This window comes from Lipomyces tetrasporus, assembly GCF_029532465.1.
Source record: "Lipomyces tetrasporus strain NRRL Y-64009 chromosome Unknown POJ06scaffold_3, whole genome shotgun sequence".
NCBI lineage: Eukaryota > Fungi > Ascomycota > Lipomycetes > Lipomycetales > Lipomycetaceae > Lipomyces > Lipomyces tetrasporus.
The window spans coordinates 1706171-1731365 of NW_026611598.1; the positions used below are offsets into that span (position 1 = coordinate 1706171).

Sequence of the window (25195 nt, forward strand, 5' to 3'; positions counted from 1 at the left end):
TCCCATATTTAGTGCGCACAACATTGAGACGAATATGACGTATATATTAATACGAAGTGAGATTTATGTTTTGTGAAGTAGTATGTCAGTTGAACAAATGAAATACGAATTCTCTGCATCCTTACGTTTTGTTGCATGTTTTGTACACATAAATGTAGTCAATGTCTCACATAATAATTGAGGAACAGGAACTTACTCTATGATTTCTGCTGTAAATGTGACCAGAGTATGTAACGGGGTCTCTATCGGCCTGTCTCATCGTTGGTGAAGTCTTGCAGTCAGCTTGTGATTATCAAGATTCAAAGTTTTGAGTTCGAGTCCAGTCCGCATTGTCGAGCTCCACTCTTAGTCCAGTCGGTTCTTTTTCCAAAATTGGTTCAATGAGTTGCATTACTACGTATTCCGGCAGCTGGTGACTACAATATTCTGGTCAAGTTGATTACCGAAGCGTATGGGGTATGGTCATGCTGGAGTCGAAACTACATCACTTACTACATTCATGTGAATTACGACCGTTAGGAGGCATTGCAAGAATGGCGACGTAGGAGGAGTACTGCCATAACAAAGCCAGAATTATAAGTAATATTATAGCAACGATTATATCCTTGGCCAGGGAACCAACGATATTTTATTATGCTAGCCTTTAAACATCTACACTTACAAAGAACCCATTAACATAACTCATGCAATCCAATCACTTGTAACGAAGCAATTCCATTTGCCGCTCAAACTGCACAGCAAGTCACAGCCAGTTAATCTTGCCGAGTCTTCAGCAACCGCTTAACCACCTTGTCCTTAGTTCTATACGCGGCATCAGCACAGTCTCATCGAAAAATATGGAACTCAAAGGTACGCACATGATATACACAATTGCACCCCAGCCACTCAAGGCATCTCGATCTTGAGCATTCAGTAGGGATTGCGATATAGTCTCAAACAAATCATCCGGTTCCTAGTCGGGTCAGCACTCCCTCATGGTCCCGACGATACTAGCACGTACCAAGTCAGGCTCCCATAAACTCTCACACATGCCGAATAATTGTTCGCTTGACGTTCCACCGACGACAAAGTCCTTAGCAAAATTGATGCATCTTTGATAACAGTTAGGCTAGTTCTTCTATGCGCTGCAAGTTTTGATAAAACACTTACCCGATCAAATCAAAGCCACAGATGTATGGCTTCCCACTTTTCGAGTTTATTCCTGCAACGACTGGGCCGACGAAATATGGTCCGAATCTGCTCCGGCCACCCGGAGTCAGCAAGTTCCCATCACCAGTTAACATCCACAACCACAACACACAAACATACCGCTTTTCATATAGAGAGGATGACACCAAATTCGCAAACGTTTCTGGCTCGATTTTTCGCTCTTCTCGGAGATTGTAGAGGTTGACTTTATATCGAAACACTTCGGACCTAGACGTCATCCACGAATTAGCACCTGCATAACCGTAATTCACAATCATTACTCCTTGTAATCACAGTGCAAAAACGATTATGCGTACAAAGTGATAACATCAGTAGCAAGTCCGGTTAGTCCGAGAAATGCATTGTTGAATTGGAAGATCTTCGGGAAGTCGTTGGAGACTGTCAGCGCTTGCATGCCGAGACGCATATCGCAACCGATTGCGACGCAGTCTTTGCCGACCATGGCAACAACAGAGCCACCTGAATTCTCACTATGTTAGATCTGCTCTATATATAAATGGACAACGAATCGAGGCTAATAGTGGTACCCGCGGCTGACACTCATGATGACAGAAGAATGACTGATCTGGTGTATCCGCACGTATCGTATCAGCGTAGTGAAAAAGCAAATCATACCGTTAATTGATGATGGATCGGACATGACTATTGTTTGATCATTCAAATGGATAAGTTAGTCGTTGACTAGTATTACCTTGATCGCTCAGGTGTAGTCGAAGGCTACGATTGATCGATGGAAGCTTGAAACCCAGTTCGCGTATCTGGAGAATCAGTTTCGCGTTTAAGGCTATATCTGTCACTGTGCAGAGGCCATGAGCCGCACGTTATGTCACTCAATGCGATTACGAGGGCGAAAGTCCAGACTGCAGACACGCTATTACCATTACGAATATGAGTAGCAGGTATCTCAGTGGGTCGGAATTCGGATATTGAGGCTCTCAATTACGGATCAGTCTAGTTCGTTGTAGCCGGACACTGATTGGTGCGTACAAGGCTCGGCCTTCTCCTCGGCCTTCTCAAGTCTCACTGATATTGAGATCAGCCGAGTTAATCGTTTGAAGCACTGGTGGTGAGAAGGGCGAGGATACCCCGCTCAAGCCTGGTACAGCTTGCACAAGCTTCGATATCTAGCCTACGCCAAGCGGCCAATGGTATTGTGAAATACTGAGAGGATGCAAAGGCGCTATTTTTTGGTTCCCAAATTTACGGATGAACAATTTGCCTAGCTGCGAGCATCCTCGACCGGCAGACCTTGTAGGGGGCCCCGACAGGCTAATGACTGCCCTGAAGGACCATGCGTCTCGAATCGATCCCGTGAAATACCTGCCTCCAGAGGTCTTTGAGAAGATTCTTGAATATGTCTCATATCCCCTAGTCTGCTCGTTACTGTCCGTTAGCAAATCCTGGTACTTCGCTGTATCGGAGTTTGTCGATAACAACCCCGCTACGTACAAGTATTTGGATTTCCGCAGATACGATCTCGACAGAGTTACGCCGGATCTATTACTGTCATGCATTCATAAATCCAGAGGCTTGACGACGTCTGTGTTGTACCCGTGCCATTCGACCAAGAACGCCCACTACGGTACACTCCGGGCCATGATTTTCCTGCACGAGACATTACTGGACAAGTCGTATCTGCGTCTTAAGAATATGGTAATAAACCAGCGCTTGCGACTCCTTACCGAAACACCGTCAACTGCAATCGGCACTACCTATCAGAAAGCGCTAATTGGTGCGGCTACGGCGAATCTGTGGTCCTTGCGCGGTCTCGCGATCGACAATTTGTACTTTGTCATTCGACAGTGGAGTGAGTCTGGAATTAACGACACAACAGCTTTAGACCGATTAGAAGAACTGCATATATCTGCTCACGCGATCCCAATGCTGTTTGCGTTCATCAGGACTAAACGTTCTGAGCCACTGTTTCCCAACCTGCGAATCCTGATATGCGGATCAGACTATGAAGCTCGCCGACGACTCGAGGTTCCGCACTGGTTGTATGGGGCTCCTAAATCTGAATCTTTAATTGCGTTTCCCGAGTTGCTTGAGTTTCGAATTGGGGGGATCCCGAAAGGTCATGAACGCGAACAGGATCTGGACCAATACTGCTTGGATATTATCCCGACATGGATGCCAAAACTTGAGGTGCTAACATGCAAGGGCGTGAATATCAGGCCAAGTCGATATCCCCGGCGTGATTTCGTGCACAGAGTAGATATGCGCCGGTCACGAAACCTCGTCGAGTTGGACTTCTCGTACACGAAAATGTGGATCGTGCCGTTTATTCCCCCAACTTGTCGGCGACTGGTTCTGAGGGGGGCAGGATTCGGCGCGGTGGACCTGTCGAACAGTATGTTGAACGGGCCCGATTTAGGTCCGGCTGCAGACGCCGTGTCTGCACATGGACTGGAGAAAATTCACGAGCAGTATAAAGGAATCGAGGTTCTGGACATGTCCAGTTGCGGTGCAGTGTTGACGAACAATCTGTTAATCGGACTTCTGACCCTGTGCAACAAGGACAAACTCACTACGCTTATTTTGCAATCATGTCTTCGTTTGGAATTTGGGAAGTATCTGTCCGAGCTCATGGAGCACATTGTTCTTTTGTGCCCGAACTTGCGGTGCCTGAAACTCAGCAAGAACAGTTCAGTAAGCGACGGCGACGTCGCTGCGATCGCTGATCTACCCTATCTCGAGTACCTCGATCTGTCAGGCACTAGCGTGACTGATAACGGGCTCCGCGAGTTTCTCAATCTGAAGAAGTCCAACTTGAAAACGCTGGTCGCGGTCGGATCGCCGGATGTCACCGAAAACGGATTGCGGTGGATTCGAGAGATGGATATTGGCACGGTGCCACCGACACGCAGTATCAGGCCGGAGGAGGACTGGGTATGAAAATTGCAGTATCTTGGGAAAATGGGTATGGCCAGGTGACCGTTTTGATTTGTCATGTTTACTTTGCGTTTGGCTTATGGTGTTCGTTTGGCTGGTTGTGTTCGCGTTCTAATTCTCACATCGGCGTCATGTATTATGTGAATGTTGTAATTTTAGTGGGAAAAATTTTACAGTAAGTTAACTTTAATATAATAATTCATATATTTTCCATCTCCAAGAATCAATCCCAGAAATAGACACCTTAGTAGTGATACACGCGATTGATAACAGAACGACATAATGACAAACGCAACGTCGCCATAAAAACATATAATACACTGAATAAAAGCATAAATGATGAAGCAATGTACCATGGCATTCCAGTATAGTTACAAACGAAAGAAAAACAAACTAGGCCAAATTAAGTAAAAGGACAGTTAAATTTACATTACTTTATTTATTCTCTGCACATAGAAGCACGTTATAGGGCCCGGTTGATCGTTTCCTTCGGCTTCCAACCGAGGGTAGAAGCACCTCCGTTCGGCTCGTCGACTTCCTCTCGCTCGGAAGTTTCGTCAACGATGTCCTCTGGTCGGACATACTCGTACCCTGTTTCAATGTCGTCCTCGACTTCAGGCTCATCTGTCTCCTGACTAGCGAAACCATCTTCTTCTGTTGCCGCGCTGGAGGGCTCTTCCGCATCTGTGCCGCGGACTGAGGAACCGGGGAACGAACATTCCGGGACAGGTGAGTCTGGGAATAGGGTCGCAGACTCCAGGCCAGAAGGTTCGGAGAGAGGTACCGCTGCCGGACCTGCAGCGGGGCATGCGTCAATGGGTGTCTCGTACCCTTCTTCACGGAATGCCGAGTCTCGGACTGGAGACTCCGGGAACGCGGGCTGGGTGCTTACGGTCTGGAGGCACCCAACTTCCGGAACGGTTGCAGCAGCTGTAGTCGGGCATGCCTCAATGGGAGTCTCGTATCCCTCAGTTCGGAACGACGAGTCCGGGAAAGCCGGGATCGCAGATTCGAGACCAGTAGATTCGGAGACGGGAGCCGCGGTTACAGCAGCGGTACATCCCTCGATTGGAGTCTCGTACCCCTCGCCGCTCGACTCTGGCACGGCGGTTGTAGCGCTAGTGGGGCACGCTTCAATGGGAGTCTCGTACCCCTCATCACACGGCCTTTGCATCGGGGGCGCGGCAGTGGTGCATCCCTCAATGGGAGTCTCGTACCCCTCACCACTCGGCTGTTGTGTCGCATAGTAGCCGGGCTCGACGGTCGGACCGGTTGGGGCCTCGCCGGCAACATTAACGTGCTCGGTAGGTGCAGCTGGCGTTGAAACCTCACCGACGCCAACAGGCGCGATAGGAACGGCCACAGCCGCGGAGATCTCGGCGAGAGTCGCTGATGCACGCTTGGCCTTCTTCTCCTTCTTCTTGTCTTCCTTGTTAAGTAGTTTAAGCTCCTTCTCGTGGTCTCTTTCCTCTTTCTTTCGCTGCTTTTCCTCCCGCTTTCGCTGCTTCTCTTCCTCTTTCCCTTCTTTCCGAATCTGCTTCTCAACCTCTTTGCGCATCTTCTTTTCCGCCTTCTCTTCTTTCTTGCGAGCTTTCTCTTCGGCTTTCTCTGCCTTTATCTGCTCCTTCTCCTGCCTAGCAATTTCATCCCTCTCACGCTGCTCAAACGCCTTTTCATTCAACTCTGCCAAAACAGGTTGAACATGTCTCTGGGCGATCTCGTGCACCTCTTCTCGAGTCAGAAGCACCCCTCCGCCCACGTCAAACTTGCCCTGATCAGCCGTTTGTTTGCCTTTAAATTCCTGCTCGGCCACGGCAAGCGCCATGGCGTTAAACTCTTTATTCCCAAACAAAGATGCCGTCGCGACCTCCTTGTCCATTGCAACGAGCTTCGCCTGCACATTCCGCTGCGCGGCGCCAAGCAGCATCTCGTGCCTCGTTGCGGCGTCGGACTTGTCGTTCTCACGCAGGGCGCGGTCGACCTGGGCCTGGTGCTCGAGTTGCACTCTTCGGCTCGCGGACTCGGCGCCGCTGACCGCTGTCACCGGACGATGAGTGCTTGTGCGTGGTGACGGCGGGAGGATGTAGGCAGGCTGCGGTTCGCCGATTTTCGACAGGCGGGCGGCGGCCGCCCGTTTAGCTGCGTGCTCCAGAGCTGCCATGCTACCGACCTGAATCAACGGCGTGGCCGCAGACTCGGCGTGGGACGGGCGGGGCTGTTTGCCGTAGAGAGCAGTGCCTGCTGCACCGCGGCTTAGTTGGGAGTCATCAACTTCGACGGGCGAGGGCGGTGTCGGTGGTACGTTGCGCGCAGCCGAGGCGGACAGCGAATAAGATTCTTGGGACTGGGGTGCAGACACTACTGCCGAAGGTGCGTGACCCATTGCGTACTTGCCTGCACCGACGGCATCCATCTTGGGTGATAATGGCGGCGTGTGGTGTCCTGGCTGGTTCGGCCGGCTGGCAGCGTACTGTTTCTGTGCGGCAGCGGCCGACAGACGAGACGGCTGCGAACTCGACATTTGCGATTTTGTACCACTGCCAGTCTGCGACGTGATGGTGTACTTTGGATCTTTGGACAGGATCGCTGCGAGGCCGGCAGAAAGTGACGGATCCGGCTTCCAGATCTCGGGGCTCTTGGGCGACGAGTGCGCGAGCATGGCGGCGGATGCAGCGGTGGACGATGTTCCGGTTGGCTTCCACATTGACTTTACCTCGGCATTGCGCGCTAGCACGGCAGCCTTGTCTGGCTCGCTGTTAGCTCTCGCCATGGTTGGGCGGTTAATCGCATAGTATTCGACTTACTCGAGGCAGACAAATCGACACCGACAATAGGATGGCTGGGCAAGTCAGTCGGATTGGCGTACCGCGCCCGCGGAGTCCTCAGCGACGTCTTTGCCCCCGCTGCCGCGAGGTCTTTGCTGCTGGACGACGTCATGGACTGCGGCCCTTCGCTGGCATTACTACCTCGCGAACTGCCGTGCATGTGCTTCCCGGACGCGCGCTTTCCCGAAGACGTGGAAGGCATGCTCGCCGACTGAGATGTGGAAACAATCGCGGCCGACGCGGCGCTGTTGCGAAGCTGGTCGTCCGTCGTGAGCTCGGTTGACGGTAGTCTGTTGGCAGACGGGCGCCGGGCGGGCGGCGTGGTCGAGTTGACCCACTCTTGGGTTGCGTTTGAACGATTCGGACCTGTGGCTAGCATTGCGGATTGGAGAGACAGAAATGAATATGAGAGAAAGAAAGAGCGAGTTGGACTAGAGCATCCTACGGAGTGGGAAATCTGGGGATTTAATTAGACTAACTGAGCATTACCTCAGGCTCAACCCAGCGATCGGCGCGGCGCCTGACAAAGTCTCGACAGACGCAGGGCCATCGCTGATCCAGCCCATGGATTTCTTGGTGTTATTTGGCGAAGGCGCAATTTTAGCCAGCAAACCACATCCTTGGCTGTTTAACCAAACCAAACCCTTTTGTAAGGAGTCTAGCGAGTCATGATCGGCAGCATATATATATATATAGTGGCACAGTTGATTTTCTGGCTCTTACATTTTAATATTCAGCGGCACAAATTCGCTGTAACTAGTACATCGGTTTTGTGGGGTTAGGGCTAATATTCCTCCATAGCATCCCCAGGAGAGCACACACAAGCGTTTGATGCGGAATGACGCAAGGTCGGGCCCGGCATCGAAATCTTAACTCTGGACTTCGCATACCCGATATTCCATCCAGGTAACCAAAGGCGATATCAGGAGCGCTGTGGCGACACAGGCGGAACAGACGAACAAGATGTGCAGACCGGCAATCTGGCAGTGCCTCACTGAGTGTGATGACGATTTTTACCAGCAAGTGTAACGTACGGCAAGACTGCGGCTGAGTCCACTGGGGATAATGATCGCGACCTTGGCCATTGTTCTATCAATTCGCATTTCGGGATAGCCTGGGGAGCACAGAGCTCCAGCTCTGAAAATTAGTACATATTACTTACCGTCTTACTGGAAAAAAAAAGGACGTCGGCAAGGACGCAGGGGCCGACGACTTTGGCGATTCGGGATTGTCTCACTCCAGAGCGCTCATTAGTGCTATCACAACGCCATCGACCAAACCATCCAGTTGTCATACCTGCAGTACATATTTAATGACGTATTTCCCGGGCGAGTTCGATGCCAACCCGAGACGCGAACAACGAAGCAGCTTTCGAACTCGTGATTAATACCCTGAACACAAAGTTCAATTATTCCTCCGTACGAAAAACTCTACCAAGATGACGGTCGACAAGACCAGTCGTCTAGCTTCAAGATCAAGTTCCGACTGGACACTTGACAGTCTATAAGAAGCCAGCTCAATACCTCTGAAGTGAATTGCGACACCAAAAGCCAAAAAAAAAAATGGTGACAACCCTGGGATTCGAACCCAGGCCTCCGAAGAGATGAGAACCTTAATCTCACGCCTTAGACCAACTCGGCCAGATTGCCTTGCGAAGACAAGAACTTCTTCTGTGCTACGCTGCCTGCGCTAGTTAATATAGGCTAGTGCAGCCCTAACCCAGGACTTTTTATCGGGTTCATTTTCCAATTGTTAAATCGTTATTTTCTTTGTAGTTTATGCGATGAAAGAGGATAATGGGATGTTTCGGTCATTGAGGAGTTTTGGTTTTACCGCCAATAAGAGGGTCGAAGTTAAAAAATTTGGTGACTTGTCTTTGTTCCCCCGAAAACCTGACAAGAAAATGAAAAAGTGCAGGCAACATTAGATATCGCGTATATACAGAACCGTAAAGTCATAATACATTCATTGGTAATAAATGACCACCAGCTAATATAGCCGACAATTGCTAAATGCACCGAATAAATCCCATCAATAATAAAATAAACGCCAAAAATGTGGAACGTTATTTCCAATGATGCAACCCGAAACTTTGCAAAACATGTAGACGGTGTTATATATACATGCGGCTTACGATAGATAGGGAGTAAGGTAACATTATCAGAGCACGACCGGGTCGGAATTGCCTCTATTCTGAGTCGCTGCCGTTTCCCAATATGCGGCTCACCTCGACGGAGGGCCCGGTGTTGTTGGCGGCGCCAACATCGAGGCCGAACAAATAACCGCCTGTCCGCTCCCGCTGCTGAGATCGCTTTGACGCGGGAAGGAGATCAAACACGAGGATGATGCTGAACAGCCCGTACCAGTATGCCAGCGTCCATTCGACAATGGCGCCTGGATTCGGGTTCGAGCCGCGCAAGAGCGCCAAAAACGCGATTGCCAGGCCAAGCGCGACAATGAACCAGGCCAGTTTGGCAATGTACGAGAACCGGAGCCAACGAACTTCGTAGTACTTCTTGCGCAGCATCGCAAATTCGCAAAACGAGCACGCCGACGCAATGCCTATGCCGACCACGAAAATGCCGAGACAGATGACGTGGGCGTGGTGGTGTCGGTCAGTGTCGAGGATCGAGAGCAGGACCAATCCGATTTGGCCTATTATCGCGAAGATGATTGCGAACGTCGACATTATTTTCTCGGCCTTGTATCTGTTGCGCTCGAGACGGCCCTTGTGGCGAAGGTACCGCTCAGATATGAGCGCCAGAACAAAGAGCGTGCCTTGAACTGCGTCGCCAGCGATGAACAACGGCTTGACTCCTGACGCCCCAATGTCCGAAATGTAGGGGAGGTGGGAGTCTGCGTCCTGTCCCGGGTAGCGGCGATGCTGTGGCAGAAGATCAGCAAGGTCCAGTCACGTCTCTAGGGATGTCGAAAATACCTACCCCGTCGCTGGCCCAAACTCCCATTAACGTAACCAGCATGGCCCACCAGACGATCAGTGACGCCAGCGGAAGAATCCAGTAAAACCGAAAATGCTCGAGGATAGAGAACGTCGACTTATTCGGTCCCTTTTCGTCTCCCATCGTGAAGCCGGTTCAGCCGGTGTATCCAGGGTGGACGAAGTAGCAGAATAGGGGATCAGCTGTTTGGGAACGCGACCGCGCGATGCGATTTATATGGCAGATGGTAAAGAAAACAGAGGCAAGTCGGGTGAGCAGGAAGGATTTATCAGACCCGACGTCCTTGTTATCCTAGTGCGCGGAGTGGCGCGGTTAAGCTTGGCCGACGACGACGTTGTTGGACCCTGCAGGATAAGTCAGCAACGGCAAAGAGTTAGCGGATCAGCACGGGCGGCGGCGGTGTGGCAGTTAAACAAGTCTACGGTGCGCCAGAAGTACGACGACAAAACCTAGTCATAGGCTGACAATTCTCGGCGAACTTGTGGTCTACACTGAGCTCGCGTGCCAGTCGCGTGCCCGGAAATGTCGGCATGCGCAAATCTCCACACTCGGAATTCCGGCGGGTTTCAATGATATAGTAGTTGTTGTGCGCAACGTGACGCGGAACGACAATTCCAAATGAAGGATGATGCTACTAGTTGAGGTTGATGATGTGGGAGAAGTTGGTTTGCTCGGCGCAGACGTCGTAAGCCCGGCTCGACCCGGCAACACGTCTGCCGAGTGCCCTAATAATTAACATGAATAAGCCACCGGCTACCGGACAAAACAAAATCCCGGCCAGGCAATCTGACGTCATGGCATTTGATGCTGTTACCCGGCCATCACGTGACTTGTGTGACGGGGCCGCGACAAAGCCGTTTTGCGAGTCGACGACAGGGGAAGCCGCATCGCAGTTTTGCGGGGAACGGTGCCGAGATCGCAAACAGCAGGGTTTCCCCCCCGGGGGTAACATAGTAATTTATTGATCGTCTGCACTAGCTACTGATTGCTTGAACGGACCACGCTCGGTGCAATTAGTAGTAGACCATCTAGTGAAATGGCTACGATCTCCGGATTGAGTAAGTATTTGGCACGGGGTCACGTCAGAGCAATTGAGTTTGTGTGCGCGCGCGCGTTGAGTGCTCGGCTACGGTGGTAGATAACTTTAGTTAGGCCGCAGCGGTGTGTCTGCAGTCGGCGCTTGCTGCCATTGGCCTTCAGCTTCACTATGGGCGCCAGGGTTCCACACCCACCGACGCAGACCGCCCACGGACTTGGCAGATCACGCCGCCGCCGCACTTGATCACGCTGTCGTTTGGTGGAAATAAACCTCATTCATGCACGCGCTCTCCGCGTTCCTCGCCTTGCTCTCGCCCCGCGTGCGACCCGATCGTCCAATACAATAATATCTAACCCATTCTTATATATAATCTCTCTCCGCCCGCTCGCTCTGTTTCTGCGTTATCTTCCACTCTCCAATCGCTAAGTCGTACTCTGCTTGCTGCCTTGCCATCATAATAATGCAGAATACCAATTCAAACATGTCGTCGTCGTCCCCGTCGCCACCTCGGTCATCCCCGTCGTCACCTTCCTCGAAGAAGTCAATGCCGATCCCGATCCCAATCCCGACCGGTTCCAAGACCGCCCTCACCCAAGGTGCGATCATTTCGCCGACCCAGATCCACAGACGCGCTTCGCTCCCCTGCTGGCCGCCGCCAAACTCTCCACCCCAACCCGGCCCATCCTTCCGCATCGACAACCGACGGGCAACTACCACCAATGCCGGCGTCATGCAGTTCTCGCCGAGCCTCTATGGCTGCTCCCCCGACCAGCACAGCCCGGCCGGCTTCCAACGGTTTCAGTACCCGTTTGCCGCCAACTTCAGTCTGGCCAGCGCCGCTGGCGCTGGCACCGCCAAACCGGCCCAGCCGCGTGGATTCCCGCCGTCACCACCGTCGTCCGCGGGACCGACGTCTCCAAACCAGTCACCGACGTCGTCTGTCGCCCCAGGCTACGTCGTCTGCGACCACCACCACCACAGGCGCCAATCTATCGCCGTCCGATTCCGGCCCCAGGATAACACCAACGATTCTGCAGTCGACGACTCACGTCCAGCCGCGAACAACGAGACCCGACCCCGCGATCGGCGGCTATCAGGGGGGTTTGCGCGGCCGCCGTCACCGACCGGTGAGCGAATCCTTCAAGGCGAAGTGTCGTTTTGAACCAATTATAAAGCGGAAAAATTTGTATATATCGTACGTACATATGATTTCTTGCTTAGCATCTGCAAAAATGGAACTTGGGTTCGGACTATCGGTGCATGAAAAGAATAGCTACAGGATTGGGTTATGATTTGCGCTTATATTTGGCTGCTGTTCTGCGTTGCTGGCTTTGGACTTTGGAGTTTAGTTTCGATTATTAGTTTGTGGTTTTCGTAAACGGTTAAATAGGGATGGGAATGGGCATCGTGGAGTTTTGCTTTTATTGTTTCCAATTCTTTCGCTTAAACGAGTCACTCATGATAATATAAATTGTTGTCATTCTTTTCATTTGTTTTTTTTTTGTCTTTCGTAGCATCCTGTCTCAGAGTCCGGCGCCGGGCTGAAACGCGACGACTTAATCGCTTGCATCATCCGCCGTCGTTTCAGGAAAATCAGACAAAGAATGTCCAGCTAATCGTCATCTGACTCAAAACCCCGCTGCATTCGCTCACGCCCCTCCAGACGCCCGCCGGCCGAATAAAAACTTCATAAGCTTTACATGCATCCAGGCCACGTTACTTTTTTTTTTTTTGGTCTTTCTCGTCGTCGGATCGACTCTGAGCACGATCTGGATCGCATTGGAAATGATGATTCGCCCGGCGACGGTGCGGGCAGGCACGCATTATTCCTCAAGTACTCTGCTTACGCGAGCTCCAAAACGGGGGTGGGGGGGGTGTTGAGTCACATGAACGCAGGGATGGGCTACATTATACGATTAATTATCCGGGCGGCCAATTGAATATTACTAAGCGTTAGATATTCCAACGTACGAAAGACTATTAAAACGGTTGCGGCTGGTCCGATATCACGATTCCCAGGTTATGGCCTAATAACTTGACGTGTACATGAGCAATAATCATCTATTATTGCCAATTCTTCGAGTAATCTTACAAGCAAGCGTCTCCACATTCCCTGTGCACAGCTTGACCAACTACTGCCACTCGGGCTGACGCAAGTGCCGGCCAGAAGTTTCATCATCGTCAAGTCGGAAGACAGCAATTGCCTGAAATCTAATTTATTTACACACCGCACACCGAAACGTCTAATGTACAACCGAGCAAATTCAAAACAGGCCCCTCCCCCCCAAACAATGACGAACAGAATTGAATGGCAAAAAAAATTAAACCACAGCTATCTATACGTCGGCTTTCCGTCTTTACTGATTTGTGCACTCAAATAACTCAAATCACTACTCGGAATCGGCGCGTTGTCCTTCAACTGTCTGACTAACAACTGCTGATGCTGCTCCATCTGGTCGAATACCGGCGTGCGCGGCGTATACTCCCAGTGCGACAGATCGACGTCTTTCTTCGTTTTCAGCTTTGCCCCAGTCTGGCTGAGTAACGTCGTGATGTCGAGCGATTCGCCAGTAGCGATTGCTGTCGGGTGGGACGGCGTCACGCACGGCATGTCGACTTCCTTGCGAATGACGTGGTCAATGTCGATGGCGGAGAAGAACGCGCACGACTGCGGGATGTCATGTATGCCGAGCTGCTCGCAGAACATCGCCCGGGTCCAGAGATTGCTGATCTGCAGCGCCATGGCTACCTTGTACCGGTCCTTGTCCTTGACTAGGTACCGAATTTCGTCGTGCACAGTAATGCACAATCGGGCGTCCAGCTTGAACCGCTCGATCAGGTAATCCATCGCCACAATCAGGAGGTGTAGGTAGTCGACACCGCTAGACTGAATCGCCCAGTTGATTCTCGATGTCATAAACAACGAGCTCTCTAGATTAGTCTGCATGAGCGCCTCGGTAATTGCGCACCCAAGCACCGGCGTGCGCGGGATCTCCTGGTTGGCAATTTCTTCCAGCTTGTTGAACATAAGCGATTCTGTACCACCAAACCAAAATGGACCCCGTCGGAACTTCTTTGGCGCTCGCTTTGCTTTCGCGCCTTTGGTCGACTCGTATAGCATTGTCGCCGTTTTGTTAGCATCAGCATCCGAGATCGTGGGATTAAACTGCCGTAGAAGCTGAATCGCAAACTTCAAACCCGCACCGTATATACGGCCGTAATTGAACACCTTCGCGTCATTTCTTGAGATATTTAAAATACTAGCCGTTTTTGAATGTAGATCGGTGCCGAGAGATTTCGTGCCTTCCAGCGTCATCCACCCGATCGCGGTCCCGCCATGAATCCCAAACTGCGAATCACCAACCAAGCTCGCGATCCAAAGCTCCTCAGAATCGACGTCCGCGCCAACAAATTTGTACCCTTCCGGTGCGCGGATCATGGCCTTCAATTCCGAGCCCACGCGGTTCTTCTTCGCATTGCTCGCCGTCAACCACGTAGCTTCTACTGCCCGGCGCGTTATCGTGCCCATGGGAATGATGGTCGGTAGGATCATGCCGAGGCCCTTTTCTTCCGCCGACGAAGGGCTTATGCCGAGATTCGTATCTTCTTTCCACACAGTTACCTGCGATGAAATTCGCTCCCGCGCACTGATCCAGTATGAGCACGCGGCATTCATTTCCAACGCTTCACGCGCATAAGAATACTCGGATGACAACACGCCAGACTCGAAATGCTGTAGATATCCCTTGGCTAGTGGTGATGCGCATCGTGCGGACGGACCTTCCTTGTGCGGAACCTTGAAGTACACCCCGTCATTGTCATCCTGAAGATGCAGCTTGTCTTCTGCCGACACATCGCATTTGCAGAAATTCTTGCTAAGATACTGCTCTGCTTCGTCCTTTTGCACACGGAACGTCCAGCCGTGCGCGTCCGTCCACACAAGTGGATGACCATCCCACGAAAGTCGGAACATGAGCGGCGCGATCCTTGTCCGGACAGATACATTCATTTCCGAGTCCGCTGTTGCGAACAGCGTTTTGTACCACTCTGGATATCCCGGCAATTTCTGGTTCTTCGCGAGTCGCGGTACTTCGCCTTTTCTTTTCGGCTTCACCATCCGGACTTCCTTGATTGTCCAGTCTAGTTGCTTGAGCCATGGGTCTTGCTTGTACTTCTGCTCTGGATTGTCTCTCTGAGTAACGGCCTGCTCCACCAGGGCTTTCAGACGCGTCTCCACTTCGGACAAAAGTTCTTGGTATTTATTCTCCGCATTTGCGACGTAGTCATTCCATGTGCGGTCGACCGGCAGAAAGACCGACGCAAGATGCCGCAAAGCTGCAAACGAAACCGGATGAGGGCACACCTCCAGAAACGACGGCAGTACCTTCTGGTACACCAGATATGTTGTCCGCACATCACGTGCGCAGTAGTTTATCAGATTTTGAATCATATCGCGGATACCCTGCCGATCGAGGATTCCGAAGTAATCTCGTTCGGCTTTGTCGGCGTCAATATTACAATGAAATTTGGCAACGTCTGCAAGGCCGTTGACCGCGCTCCTTCGCAGCCATGGTTCGCCCGTCTCTTCTTCTTTGAGCTGACTAAGGTTATCCTGCATCTCCATGTCCGTCGACGTGTCGATAAACTTGTCAATCATGGCCAGTCTTTTCTGGTATTTTATCCAAGTTGGTCGTTGCTGACTGCACATGCCGTTGGTTGCAACATGGAGAGACATAGTATCCAAAAACATTGCCTTCGACGCGCGAAAGTTGTATTCCTCCTTTACTCGCACTCTATCATATCCCACATTGTGGCCAACAATGACCTTCGGTGAAGAGTGCGTGCCAAGCGGAATGAGGTGCCTGTCGTTCTCCGATTCCTCCAATAGCCATGGTGATATCCAGCAATACCATGCGTCCTTCGACACTGCAGTCGCCATAACCGCAAACGGTGACTCCTTATATATCACTTCTGTGTCAAATACCAAACAGTCTGCATCTGGGTGGGAAACCTTGACCGGTTTCTTGCTTGCTTCATATTTTGTCCACCCTGACCTAATAACCCACCTTTCTGGCATTGGCGGAATAGCATTTAGTCTTGCAAATTCTTTCGACATGTTCAAATAGGGTTCAGCAACGTGCATTCCGACTCGATGAAAATGCTCATCCAAGCTTTGCCCTTGTAACGGTGGCAGGTCCATCGTCAGCGGCGGTTGTGTATCAGTCTGCTTTCCTAGTAACTCATGCTGCTCCAGATGCTGTCTTGACAATTTGACTAAGTCCGGATACGGCGCAGTCGGACCATTCGGAAACAGCTGACGATGCAATGAGTTTGCCAACTGTTGAATGCCGACCTCATTGAATCGCTGCTCGCCGGTTGGATCAGCTTTTGGGACTTTCTTTTCTTCGGCTTCCGCTTTTGACAAAGATTTTAGATCTATTTCGACATTGGCCTTGAGCTTCCGTGCTCGTTTTCGTTTCGGCGCGCTGGCTGACTTTTTGTGCTTTTCTTCGGCCTCTATCCTCTCTGCCAGCCTGTCGATCATGAAATCATCCAAGAGCGGATCCATGCGCTTCTGCCATGCCAATTCCGACAAAAAGCTATCCTGTGAAATATCTGGCGACTGCAGGAAGTCTTGGCCGGCATCGTTGGTCAACGTATATCGACGATAGTCATGTGTACCACCTGTCTCGCGAACATCATTGGTTAATCTAAGCTACGAAAGCAAAATCAGATCACAACATACGGTGGCCGGCTGAGCCTGATTTGTCCGTCCACACATGTCGACGTGTACATTGCTTTGACAGGTACCGCGATATGCGGCGACTTGTGCTGGGCTTTATCATAAGCGAAGAGTAATGAAGTCAAGTCATGAAGGGCCGTCCTAATACTCGTACTTTTGTGCTACTGCACGCAAGATTGATCTATCTAATCTCAAAACTTCGTGAAGCCGTCTGACAGATTTGACGCAACCGAAGGATCGTCTAACAGTAGGAGGGCCCACGACGTAACTAGTAGGCACGCGGGAGGAGGTCAGGAAATTGAGATCAGGGGGCCCGATGAGATGTCGATGTCGTTTTTACCCGGTCTTCCAGGACTAAACTAGATTAGCGTTTATACGAGTCATTTGGGCACCCCACATACAATCAGTGGTCTCTTTTCTCTTGAAGCCCCTGTGGCCGTCCACCTCGCTGTTCGAAATATACAGGAAAATAGTAGGCGCGGTAGGCAATGGCAGATCAGGTGCCAAATCAAGCAAAATCCCAGCAAAGCGCCCCGGCGACAACAGAGGAGATTTTAACGATTTTCAAACGCCGGGGATTGTTTGATTCGCTTCGGAAATCGTTGTTCACCGACTTCAAAGAAAACGTATGTGTCTTGAATATTGGTGCGATGGCAAGGAACATCGGTAATTAATGATGTTTGACTAGTCTACACATGAATCTCTTATAGCAGCTATCGAATCTCTGGTTGAGTCTAATTCATCTGCGACTTCTCTGGCTACTCGGAGCCGCGGAAAAGCTGCCGCGCTATTAGAAGGCTCAGTTAACAGATCTGAGGCTTTTGGAAACGTGAACAAATTTATTGACGACCATGTTTCTATACGAAATGATGACTTAAGGAAGAAACTTGAGGATATGGTCCAACAGATATACAGTGAATTGAAGGAGGCAACGGAGACAGGTACCGAGCCTCAAAAGGATTCAACGAAATCGGAAACAAATGGGAAAAGCAGTCCTAGTGGGAACGAATATTAACTAGGTGGAAATGATGAGGTCATGTACTGTATTGGTGTATCATATTTTGGTGTTTGGGACAAGTCTCTGTTTTGTATTTAGATGTATCTAAAAAAAACCAACTGGGTGTTAATTAATACTAGTTATATGTAGAAGTGTATTCTGTGTAATCTACCGTATTTCGCGCTTCCTATACATTTCAATACTATATGCCGGCACAGTGCGAAAATATTCAATATAGTCCATGATGTTCCGTTCATCTACCTTCCTCGTGTGGCATCGAATTAATGCTTGGGACATATTACCCTGCAGTCATAGTCCTCATTTCAAGCCTGATCACATCTAACCCCACTCTAGCCAATAACCTACAGCAAGAAGAGGTGGTTTGGTTGGTATCGCGTTTGCAGGATTTAATTATTTGGTCCCGTCAGGTGCGTCCATTCCTCGTCGCTCAAGTGCGCTCTATATCGAGATCAACGGCATCACCTATGCCTCGGAAAGTCCAATATTTCTGCGTTCGCGAAGGTATTACATGATTAGCTAGCAATCTGACACTTTATTGAATTTAACAAATGAGTGGCCAGGGTTCAATCCCGGTATCTACGATCAGATCGAGGACGCTAAGCTTCAGGTCGAGGAATACTATGACTCAAAAGCGAAAGTATTCGACGATATCGACAAGGCTCGTGACTGGATGGAGGGGTTTTCATCATCATCCTGTGACGACCTATCCGACTTCGAAGACAACGAGCTTCCTAAAGGCAAACGCTACGCGGTTGTACATGGTCGTCAGCGGGGAATCTTCTATACGTGGGACGAATGCAAAGAGCAAGTTGACAAGTTTCCCGGCGCTGTGTACAAATCATTCAAAACATTTGAGGATGCATATGTGTGGTATTGCACTGAGGTTGAGAAGTACGAAGTAATGGAAGTAAGTAAATGGTGGGTCGTGGCTATCGGATATAAACCAGGCATATATCACAATTACGAGACCTTCGTTGAACAGGTCGCGGGGTACGACGGTGCTGTCTACCAGGCATTCGACAACTGGGCAGACGCACATCAATGGTATCACCAAGAGAAACGACAGCATGCCGTTTTGGTACCACCGCGAGCAGGAGTGCGAACACAACGGCCCAAGGAGTTTACAGAGGAATACGGACTCGACCAGCCATCTCAAATTATTTACACAGACGGATGTGCTCTTAATAATGGTAACTCTGGGGCATTGGCTGGCGTTGGCGTATACTACGGACCCGACGATCCCCAAAATGTCTCAACCTATCTGCCTGGCGAGCGGCAGACAAATCAACGTGCAGAGCTAACTGCTGTCCTCCTTGCAGTCAAAGACGGACCAAAGTTCCGCCATATTGAGATTCGAACAGATTCCACATATTCGATTAAATGCGTGGACGAATGGAGCATCAAATGGAAGAAGAATGGATGGCGAAATGCAAAAGGACAGCCAGTAGAAAACGCAGATTTGATCAAACAGATTCTCGATGAAATTGAAGTTCGCAAACAACGTGGAGCGCGAGTTAAGCTTACGTATGTGGCTGGGCATTCTGGAGTTATGGGTAATGAGAATGCCGACAGATTAGCGAATCTTGGCGCTCTACAAGCTAGGGGCCGTAGAGCATGATATGGTCATTTCCAGCAGGTGCAACTATATTAAGGTGCAGTGCGCTGAGTACTAGATCATTGCCTTGACTCATGTGTACATATACTGATTATGAGATCCACAACAGCAGCAACAAAAATTCTGAGATTCTAATCGCTCGTACCATCTTGAGTAGCCGCAATCAAGTATTCTTAATGCGCAACTCTCGCTCCCATTGTATCATTAGTCGAATCGTAATTTGACTTGTAGGTATATTTCTGCTCTTGGAATTCGCCGTCTCTCAGTATCTTTTCAATTGCCTGATCAGGTTTCCTAGTTCCAAATTCATTCTCTAGCATCGCTCGTGACGCCTCATCAATTATACCCTGTGTGCCAGATTTCCGTGTAACGAACACCTTAAAGGAATCAACGACATCTATCAGTGGGATTGAAGGGTCCTTCTTGTATCGCCGGTATTCCTCAGGCGATTGGATCACGACCATAAATTCATCATTTTCACCACGATAAAATACTTTTGAAACCTAGAACATGTTAAAAGACTATCCTGACAGGATACATCTTTACTCTACTTACTTGACTCATGTTGTCTTGGGGGACGTCGCGGGATATTTACTACTGATCAATAAAGCAACCCAGCGCTGGAGAGTAGCTTTGAAATGCAGAGTCTGAACGGAACCAACTAGCCTTCTAAATACAACTGAGCTCCGGCTAGCCCCGAGTGAGATCGCAATCGGGGGGCGGTCACGTCATATGGTCAGTCTTAGGTGGCGTGGGCGTGCAGATCAGCAACCAAAACCCCCGCCAAGTTCGATGCTCGCGTAAAACACTCCCGAGAACCAGGCGAATCCCCTTAGCTTGTGCGATACCCTTGCAATATAATCGCAGTTCGGTAGCATCATTGTGGTACCCTCGGTAGGCTGAGATTTCTACGCAGTTGGAGTTGAAGGGACGTAATGGACTGTGTTGACGTCATAGCCATCTCCTTCGAAAAACCGTCACGCGCTGTGTGGCGCCTTGTTAACTGCTGAAGCTTCCTGAATATGACGTCAGATTTCATTATTGCTAGACTCGCTATCATACATCCGCCGTACCCCTAATGCACAAGCCAGAATGCTATATACAAAATCGTTATGAATATTACATAAATACACACATCGTCTAGAACACAAATAATCCTCCGCAAACGCCATAACTCCCTAAGCACATATGAATATCGTAGACTAATCCCAATAGTAGCCCATTTCAATAAACCGTATCATATAATCATCTACGCTACCAATACCATCATCTTCCTCGTCGTCTTCGTCTCCTTCACGATCTGATTGATTATCACTAACTTCAACCGACTTATCCTCTCCATTGACATCAACTGCCATGCGAGAAGGGGTAGCCGCACTGGATCCGATTGCAGAGCCTTTGGGTACCGTGGGTACCGGCGTTGTTTCAGCGGTATCGCGATCAACGCTAGTTCCAGCATCCGGCTCATAGAAATCATTGGCATCAACGCGCGCCTCCTTCATGGCGACTCGAGCTGCAATAGCATCGTCCTCATCTTCAGCCTGCGCCAGTGCCTTTTCAAGACCGCCCTTGAGACCGCGGACCTGCAGATCAAGTGCAGCTGTCGTTCTTTCATCACTTTCACTACCTAGCATATCACTAAGCGAAAGCTTTGTAAAATAGTCCGTCGTGAAGTCGCCCTCTTGGATAACGATGTCATCTAACATCCGCTTTTGATTAGCTTTTCGTAAAATATTAGATTCGATTGTGTACTCCGATACGAATCTGTAGATATGGACATCTCGAGTCTGACCAATTCGATGGCATCGGTCCTGACACTGCTTATCCATTGATGGATTCCAATCCGAGTCATAAAATATCACAGTATCGGCACCGGTCAAGTTAATACCAAGTCCGCCAGACCGCGTAGATAGTATAAACACTGTAATTTTCGGATCGCTATTAAACCTCTCGGTCATGATCTGGCGTTGCTCGATCTTCGTGGCACCATCTAATCGCAAGTATCGATACCCATGAATATTAAGAAACTGCTCCAGTATGTCCAGCACACGAGTCATTTGCGTGAAAATTAGGGCCCGATGGCCACCAGCATTAAGATCTCGAAGTAAAATTGCGAGTCGCTGTAATTTACCGCAATCGTACTGTAGTAATCGCTTATCTGGAAACGCGATCGACAGTTTCACTTGAGCCTGATGCATCGGATTGTCATATTTCTGACGAATGTCAGAATACATAGTGGTTGAAATGCCGGGAAATACTAGTCGCCATAGATCCAGCGTGACAACGTTAGGCGTAACAAAAGCGAAATGCTCAATTGCGTCTCTCATTAGGTGTGCTCTGTCACATACAGACAAGACCAGCTTGTCACATGGATATTCCCGCAACCATGGCTCGCGTTTCCCTTTTGGAACACTGATCCGGCACGTTTCTATAAGATTTTTGCCGTAAAGTGGAGCCTTGGCGCATCGATAATGGTTCTTGTATAATATTTGACGCAGGCGTTCAGCGTTTGCAATCTTCCTGTGATAGAGAACAGACTCGCGGTACCCACTGATTGAGGTGAAGTCCGTGCTGAACTCTAGATCAACGGAGGACGTCAAAGTACCCCAGTCCCGCTCAATATCATCATTCGCACACAGAACACGAGAACTATTAGCCTGAGTTGTAGACAGTTGCTCGTTTTTTGCGGGGACCAAATTCAAAAACTCAAGATTAACCTCATTTTCAGACATCTCTGCCAAAAGCCGTTTCCGGATTAACAATTCCTTGATTTCGTAACTAGCGATGGCGGATCTTTCCATAGCGAATGACGTGACGATCGGCCGAACCTCGAATAAATCTGGATGGTTGCACACTTTTCGCAACTGCATCAAACAATTGATAATGCTCAGAAAATTTCCAGACGCGAGTGTCTCCTTTGTTTGGGCACGTGACATGAAGTCGTCGTATAAATAACGTTGTCGTTTAGACAGCTTGCAGTAAACGATATGCTCAAATTTCGCGGGCATTTGCTTCTCAACATCGGCTTTGAGTCGGCGAAGTAAGTATGGCCGCAAAACTTTATGCAACTTTGATATCGTACTCCACGCTTCATCATTCTGTTTAGAGTAATTTCCTTCAATGAGCTTATCTACCGGATGTGAAAACCAGTCCTGGAAGTCGGAAAGACTCGCAAATCCATTTGCCATAACTGACGATGCGTCCTTCGAGGAAGGCATCAAGAAATAAAGCAATGACCACAATTCAATCAAACTGTTCTGCAGTGGCGTACCAGTCAATAATAATCGCCTATTCGCCTTAAAATTGAGAAGCGCTTGCCACCGTTGAGATCGGAAATTCTTGATGTTATGGGCCTCGTCCAAGATCATATACTGCCACTGCTTTCGCCGAAACGCATTTTGATCATGGATGACCAGTTGATAGGAAGTGATGCAGACGTCCCATGAGTCGTCGTTATTCCATCCCCGGCGTTTCTCCTTGCGTTGAATGGGATTGCCATAATATGTGAGAATCCTGAATCCTGGAGCAAATCTCTTAAATTCCATTTCCCAGTTCAGCATGACACTAGTAGGAACGACTATCAAGTGAGGACCCCATATTTCCTTTTCACATGCAAGATAGGAAAGTAGTGCAATGGTTTGAATGGTTTTTCTAAAACGTGTTAGATGAAGGTTTTCGTCGATTTCGAGTCGTATGCATACCCTAAGCCCATTTCATCGGCCAAGATGCCATTGGTACCACTGTTGTACAATCCAGCCAACCAATCCAGACCCGAATGCTGGTATTCGCGTAATGTACCACGCAACAAAAACGGGATCTTTGTTCTAGCAGCGCCGGAGGGAGTAGACGGAGTCATCCTGTTCTCGCTTGTCACAGGATAGGAAATTGAAGCTTCTGTATCATGACTGTCATTCGCCTCCACCATCTTGGGCTCATTTTCGGCATCCGGTATGGCATCAGAAATCAAGTCGTGAGCTTCAGCACTAACTGTTTCGTGAGATTGCTGCAATTCACTAGCTCCGTAAAGATCTGCGAGTCCTAGACTTCGACGGGATGTCTGACTTTCGTCGACAACAAACTCCTTAGTATCCTCAGTTTCAACTTCCACCTGAGATTGAGAATCGTCCATACGCTCATCCTCAGAATCTTCAACGCTGGTTGTATCTAACTCGGAATCCAGAACAATGTCAGACTCGCTTTCGTCAAATATAGAGTTGTCATCATTGTCAATTTCGTTCTTTGCACGTAATTGATCTTTGCGAGCTTCGAGAAGTTGTGTCGAGTGGTCTAAGATGGAATTTAATTGCAGTCTTCCAGCCAACCGCTGCTGCTCTTGTTGTCTTTGTACGAACTTTTGACGAACAACCTGTAACTTTATTAGCTCGTTTATGTATCGTTAACTTGAAGTAGACAAACCTTCTCAGCCAAGCGCCATTTCCGCTTAACCTCCATTGCCGTCCGTTTTGCCAACTGCCTCAAGCGCTTTTCTTCTAGCCTGCGCTCTTTCTCATCGGCACCGGACAGCCGTTTGAAATGCAACTGCACCATAGAAGCCACCTTTTTTGCGCGAGAATTATGATTTTTACGCTCGTCCGCTGCAAGCTTCGAAAGATAAATCGCATGAGAAAGAATATGATCCCGATGCGAACGGGTTCGAGGTGGATCAAATGGCCGTTTCAATGTATTTGCTGTAATGCCTTGAGAAGAACTGTCGATGTCAACGTTTAGTTTACCTAGAGCTATAGCCTCGTCAATTGACTGTCGAAGTTTGGCTTCCTCGTCCACACGACGATGAAAGACTTCTTCTGTAACGTCATCGGCTTCTAGAGAGCGAAACGAATCGAGATATAAGTCCAGCGAATTGAACACTGGAGGTGCCGGAATATGTGCCGGTTGTGCGATTATTGGTTTGGGAATGCTGTATTTGATTTTTATGCGCGGCACATGGTCCTCCTGATCTTCTTGTTTACTCTCTCCACTTGATACTGTGTTATCACCTTCTGCATGATCATGCCGAGCCTTGTCGGTGTTGGCCGCATATTTACCACGAAGTGAACGCAGTCGCTTTGGTGATGGCTCAACCGAATCGGGCTTACTTTTCACGGTGGATGATGGTTGCAAACTGTGTTTCTTTCGGGGGCGTCCGACAGGTCGTCGTGGCATTTCTGATTTTGATGACACATTCGTAGCAGCATTAGAATTCTTGAGTGGCGAAGATGGTGATCTCTTCTGAGGTCTGAGAATTGACGGCGCTGGACCTCTTGCTGGAGTGTGCCGTAAGACTCGTTCGGACGCAATGACACTGTCGCCACTACTCTTCGGGCTCCCATCATTTACTAAATTTCCACTTTCTAAAGCAAAATATTAATATAAATCATTGTATATCGTAGACACATTGAAAGGTGGCAACCATACCCACTTTACTCGCCCCATTAGGCAGTGTAGTTCTTAACCGGGGCATACTAGTTCTAGTAACTCCAGAGCGCGCCATTCGCGATTAAGAAGTCCAAAGCGTCGCAATATCGATGTTCAGTACATGAACAGATGCGTCTCTTTGTGACAGATCCACACATGAAATTATACAATTGTGGCGATATTTTTGGACATACTAAAGCAGAAAATAACGTGGGAATGCAAAGTTGTTGAGCTCAGGCGGCTGGGTTGCTAGGGGACCGGCGAATGGAAGGCGCTAAACCCGATTAGAGTTCGTAAGGGCTAGGGTTCCCTTGCACAACCAATCAACAAGCATACACACGCAATAGCGAACTTCGTCGACGAATATGTTGTAATTTCAGTCGAGGTCGCGTTCAACTCCAGGTTATATATATATTAGCAACCGATTGTCGGGGACAAATCCAGTTAGTTGGGCTATGTTTACAAAACGAGCAATTTTA

General features: G+C 49.3%; 9 protein-coding genes and 1 non-coding gene across 10 annotated transcripts; 3 read left to right on the top strand and 7 right to left on the bottom strand.

The window, feature by feature from the left end:
- Nucleotides 1–570: 570 nt before the first annotated feature.
- POJ06DRAFT_249250 (nucleophile aminohydrolase) lies at nt 571–1915 on the bottom strand. Its single transcript, XM_056187143.1, has 7 exons — nt 1825–1915; nt 1506–1668; nt 1309–1416; nt 1150–1236; nt 1001–1091; nt 858–952; nt 571–801 (listed from the first exon to the last, which is right to left on the bottom strand). Exons 1-7 carry the CDS (start codon nt 1847–1849, stop codon nt 753–755), a joined length of 618 nt encoding a protein of 205 aa, XP_056045728.1. The 5' UTR covers nt 1850–1915; the 3' UTR covers nt 571–752.
- A 37-nt stretch (nt 1916–1952) lies between these two features.
- POJ06DRAFT_249254 (uncharacterized protein) lies at nt 1953–4310 on the top strand. The gene has a single exon (XM_056187144.1). The coding sequence runs from the start codon at nt 2416–2418 to the stop codon at nt 4102–4104; it is 1689 nt and encodes a 562-aa protein (XP_056045729.1). The 5' UTR covers nt 1953–2415; the 3' UTR covers nt 4105–4310.
- On the bottom strand, nt 4311–7445 carry POJ06DRAFT_249255 (uncharacterized protein). The gene is made up of 2 exons (XM_056187145.1): nt 6906–7445; nt 4311–6846 (listed from the first exon to the last, which is right to left on the bottom strand). Exons 1-2 carry the CDS (start codon nt 7303–7305, stop codon nt 4565–4567), a joined length of 2682 nt encoding a protein of 893 aa, XP_056045730.1. The 5' UTR covers nt 7306–7445; the 3' UTR covers nt 4311–4564.
- Nucleotides 7446–8492: 1047 nt separating this feature from the next.
- On the bottom strand, nt 8493–8575 carry POJ06DRAFT_t29. Its single transcript has one exon. It is a non-coding gene; the product is annotated as a tRNA-Leu (tRNA).
- A 539-nt stretch (nt 8576–9114) lies between these two features.
- On the bottom strand, nt 9115–10009 carry POJ06DRAFT_194741 (Frag1/DRAM/Sfk1 family-domain-containing protein; the record flags this gene model as incomplete). The annotated part of the gene is made up of 2 exons (XM_056184965.1): nt 9115–9810; nt 9869–10009. 2 exons carry the CDS (start codon nt 10007–10009, stop codon nt 9115–9117), a joined length of 837 nt encoding a protein of 278 aa, XP_056045731.1.
- A 1240-nt stretch (nt 10010–11249) lies between these two features.
- POJ06DRAFT_249259 (uncharacterized protein) lies at nt 11250–12418 on the top strand. The gene has a single exon (XM_056187146.1). It carries the CDS (start codon nt 11386–11388, stop codon nt 12085–12087), a length of 702 nt encoding a protein of 233 aa, XP_056045732.1. The 5' UTR covers nt 11250–11385; the 3' UTR covers nt 12088–12418.
- A 683-nt stretch (nt 12419–13101) lies between these two features.
- Nucleotides 13102–17048, bottom strand: POJ06DRAFT_220692 (DNA polymerase family A-domain-containing protein). Its single transcript, XM_056185612.1, has 2 exons — nt 16672–17048; nt 13102–16610 (listed from the first exon to the last, which is right to left on the bottom strand). The coding sequence occupies exons 1-2, from the start codon at nt 16769–16771 to the stop codon at nt 13258–13260; spliced, it is 3453 nt and encodes a 1150-aa protein (XP_056045733.1). The 5' UTR covers nt 16772–17048; the 3' UTR covers nt 13102–13257.
- A 108-nt stretch (nt 17049–17156) lies between these two features.
- POJ06DRAFT_266891 (complex proteins associated with Set1p component shg1-domain-containing protein) lies at nt 17157–17683 on the top strand (the record flags this gene model as incomplete). Its single annotated transcript, XM_056189193.1, has 2 exons — nt 17157–17294; nt 17357–17683. 2 exons carry the CDS (start codon nt 17157–17159, stop codon nt 17681–17683), a joined length of 465 nt encoding a protein of 154 aa, XP_056045734.1.
- Nucleotides 17684–19389: 1706 nt separating this feature from the next.
- On the bottom strand, nt 19390–20184 carry POJ06DRAFT_80685 (ribosome maturation protein). Its single transcript, XM_056191590.1, has 2 exons — nt 19857–20184; nt 19390–19804 (listed from the first exon to the last, which is right to left on the bottom strand). Exons 1-2 carry the CDS (start codon nt 19863–19865, stop codon nt 19475–19477), a joined length of 339 nt encoding a protein of 112 aa, XP_056045735.1. The 5' UTR covers nt 19866–20184; the 3' UTR covers nt 19390–19474.
- Nucleotides 20185–25047, bottom strand: POJ06DRAFT_80684 (SNF2 family N-terminal domain-containing protein). The gene is made up of 4 exons (XM_056191589.1): nt 24717–25047; nt 23718–24652; nt 23003–23667; nt 20185–22952 (listed from the first exon to the last, which is right to left on the bottom strand). The coding sequence occupies exons 1-4, from the start codon at nt 24790–24792 to the stop codon at nt 20504–20506; spliced, it is 4125 nt and encodes a 1374-aa protein (XP_056045736.1). The 5' UTR covers nt 24793–25047; the 3' UTR covers nt 20185–20503.
- Between the last annotated feature and the right edge of the window lie 148 nt (nt 25048–25195).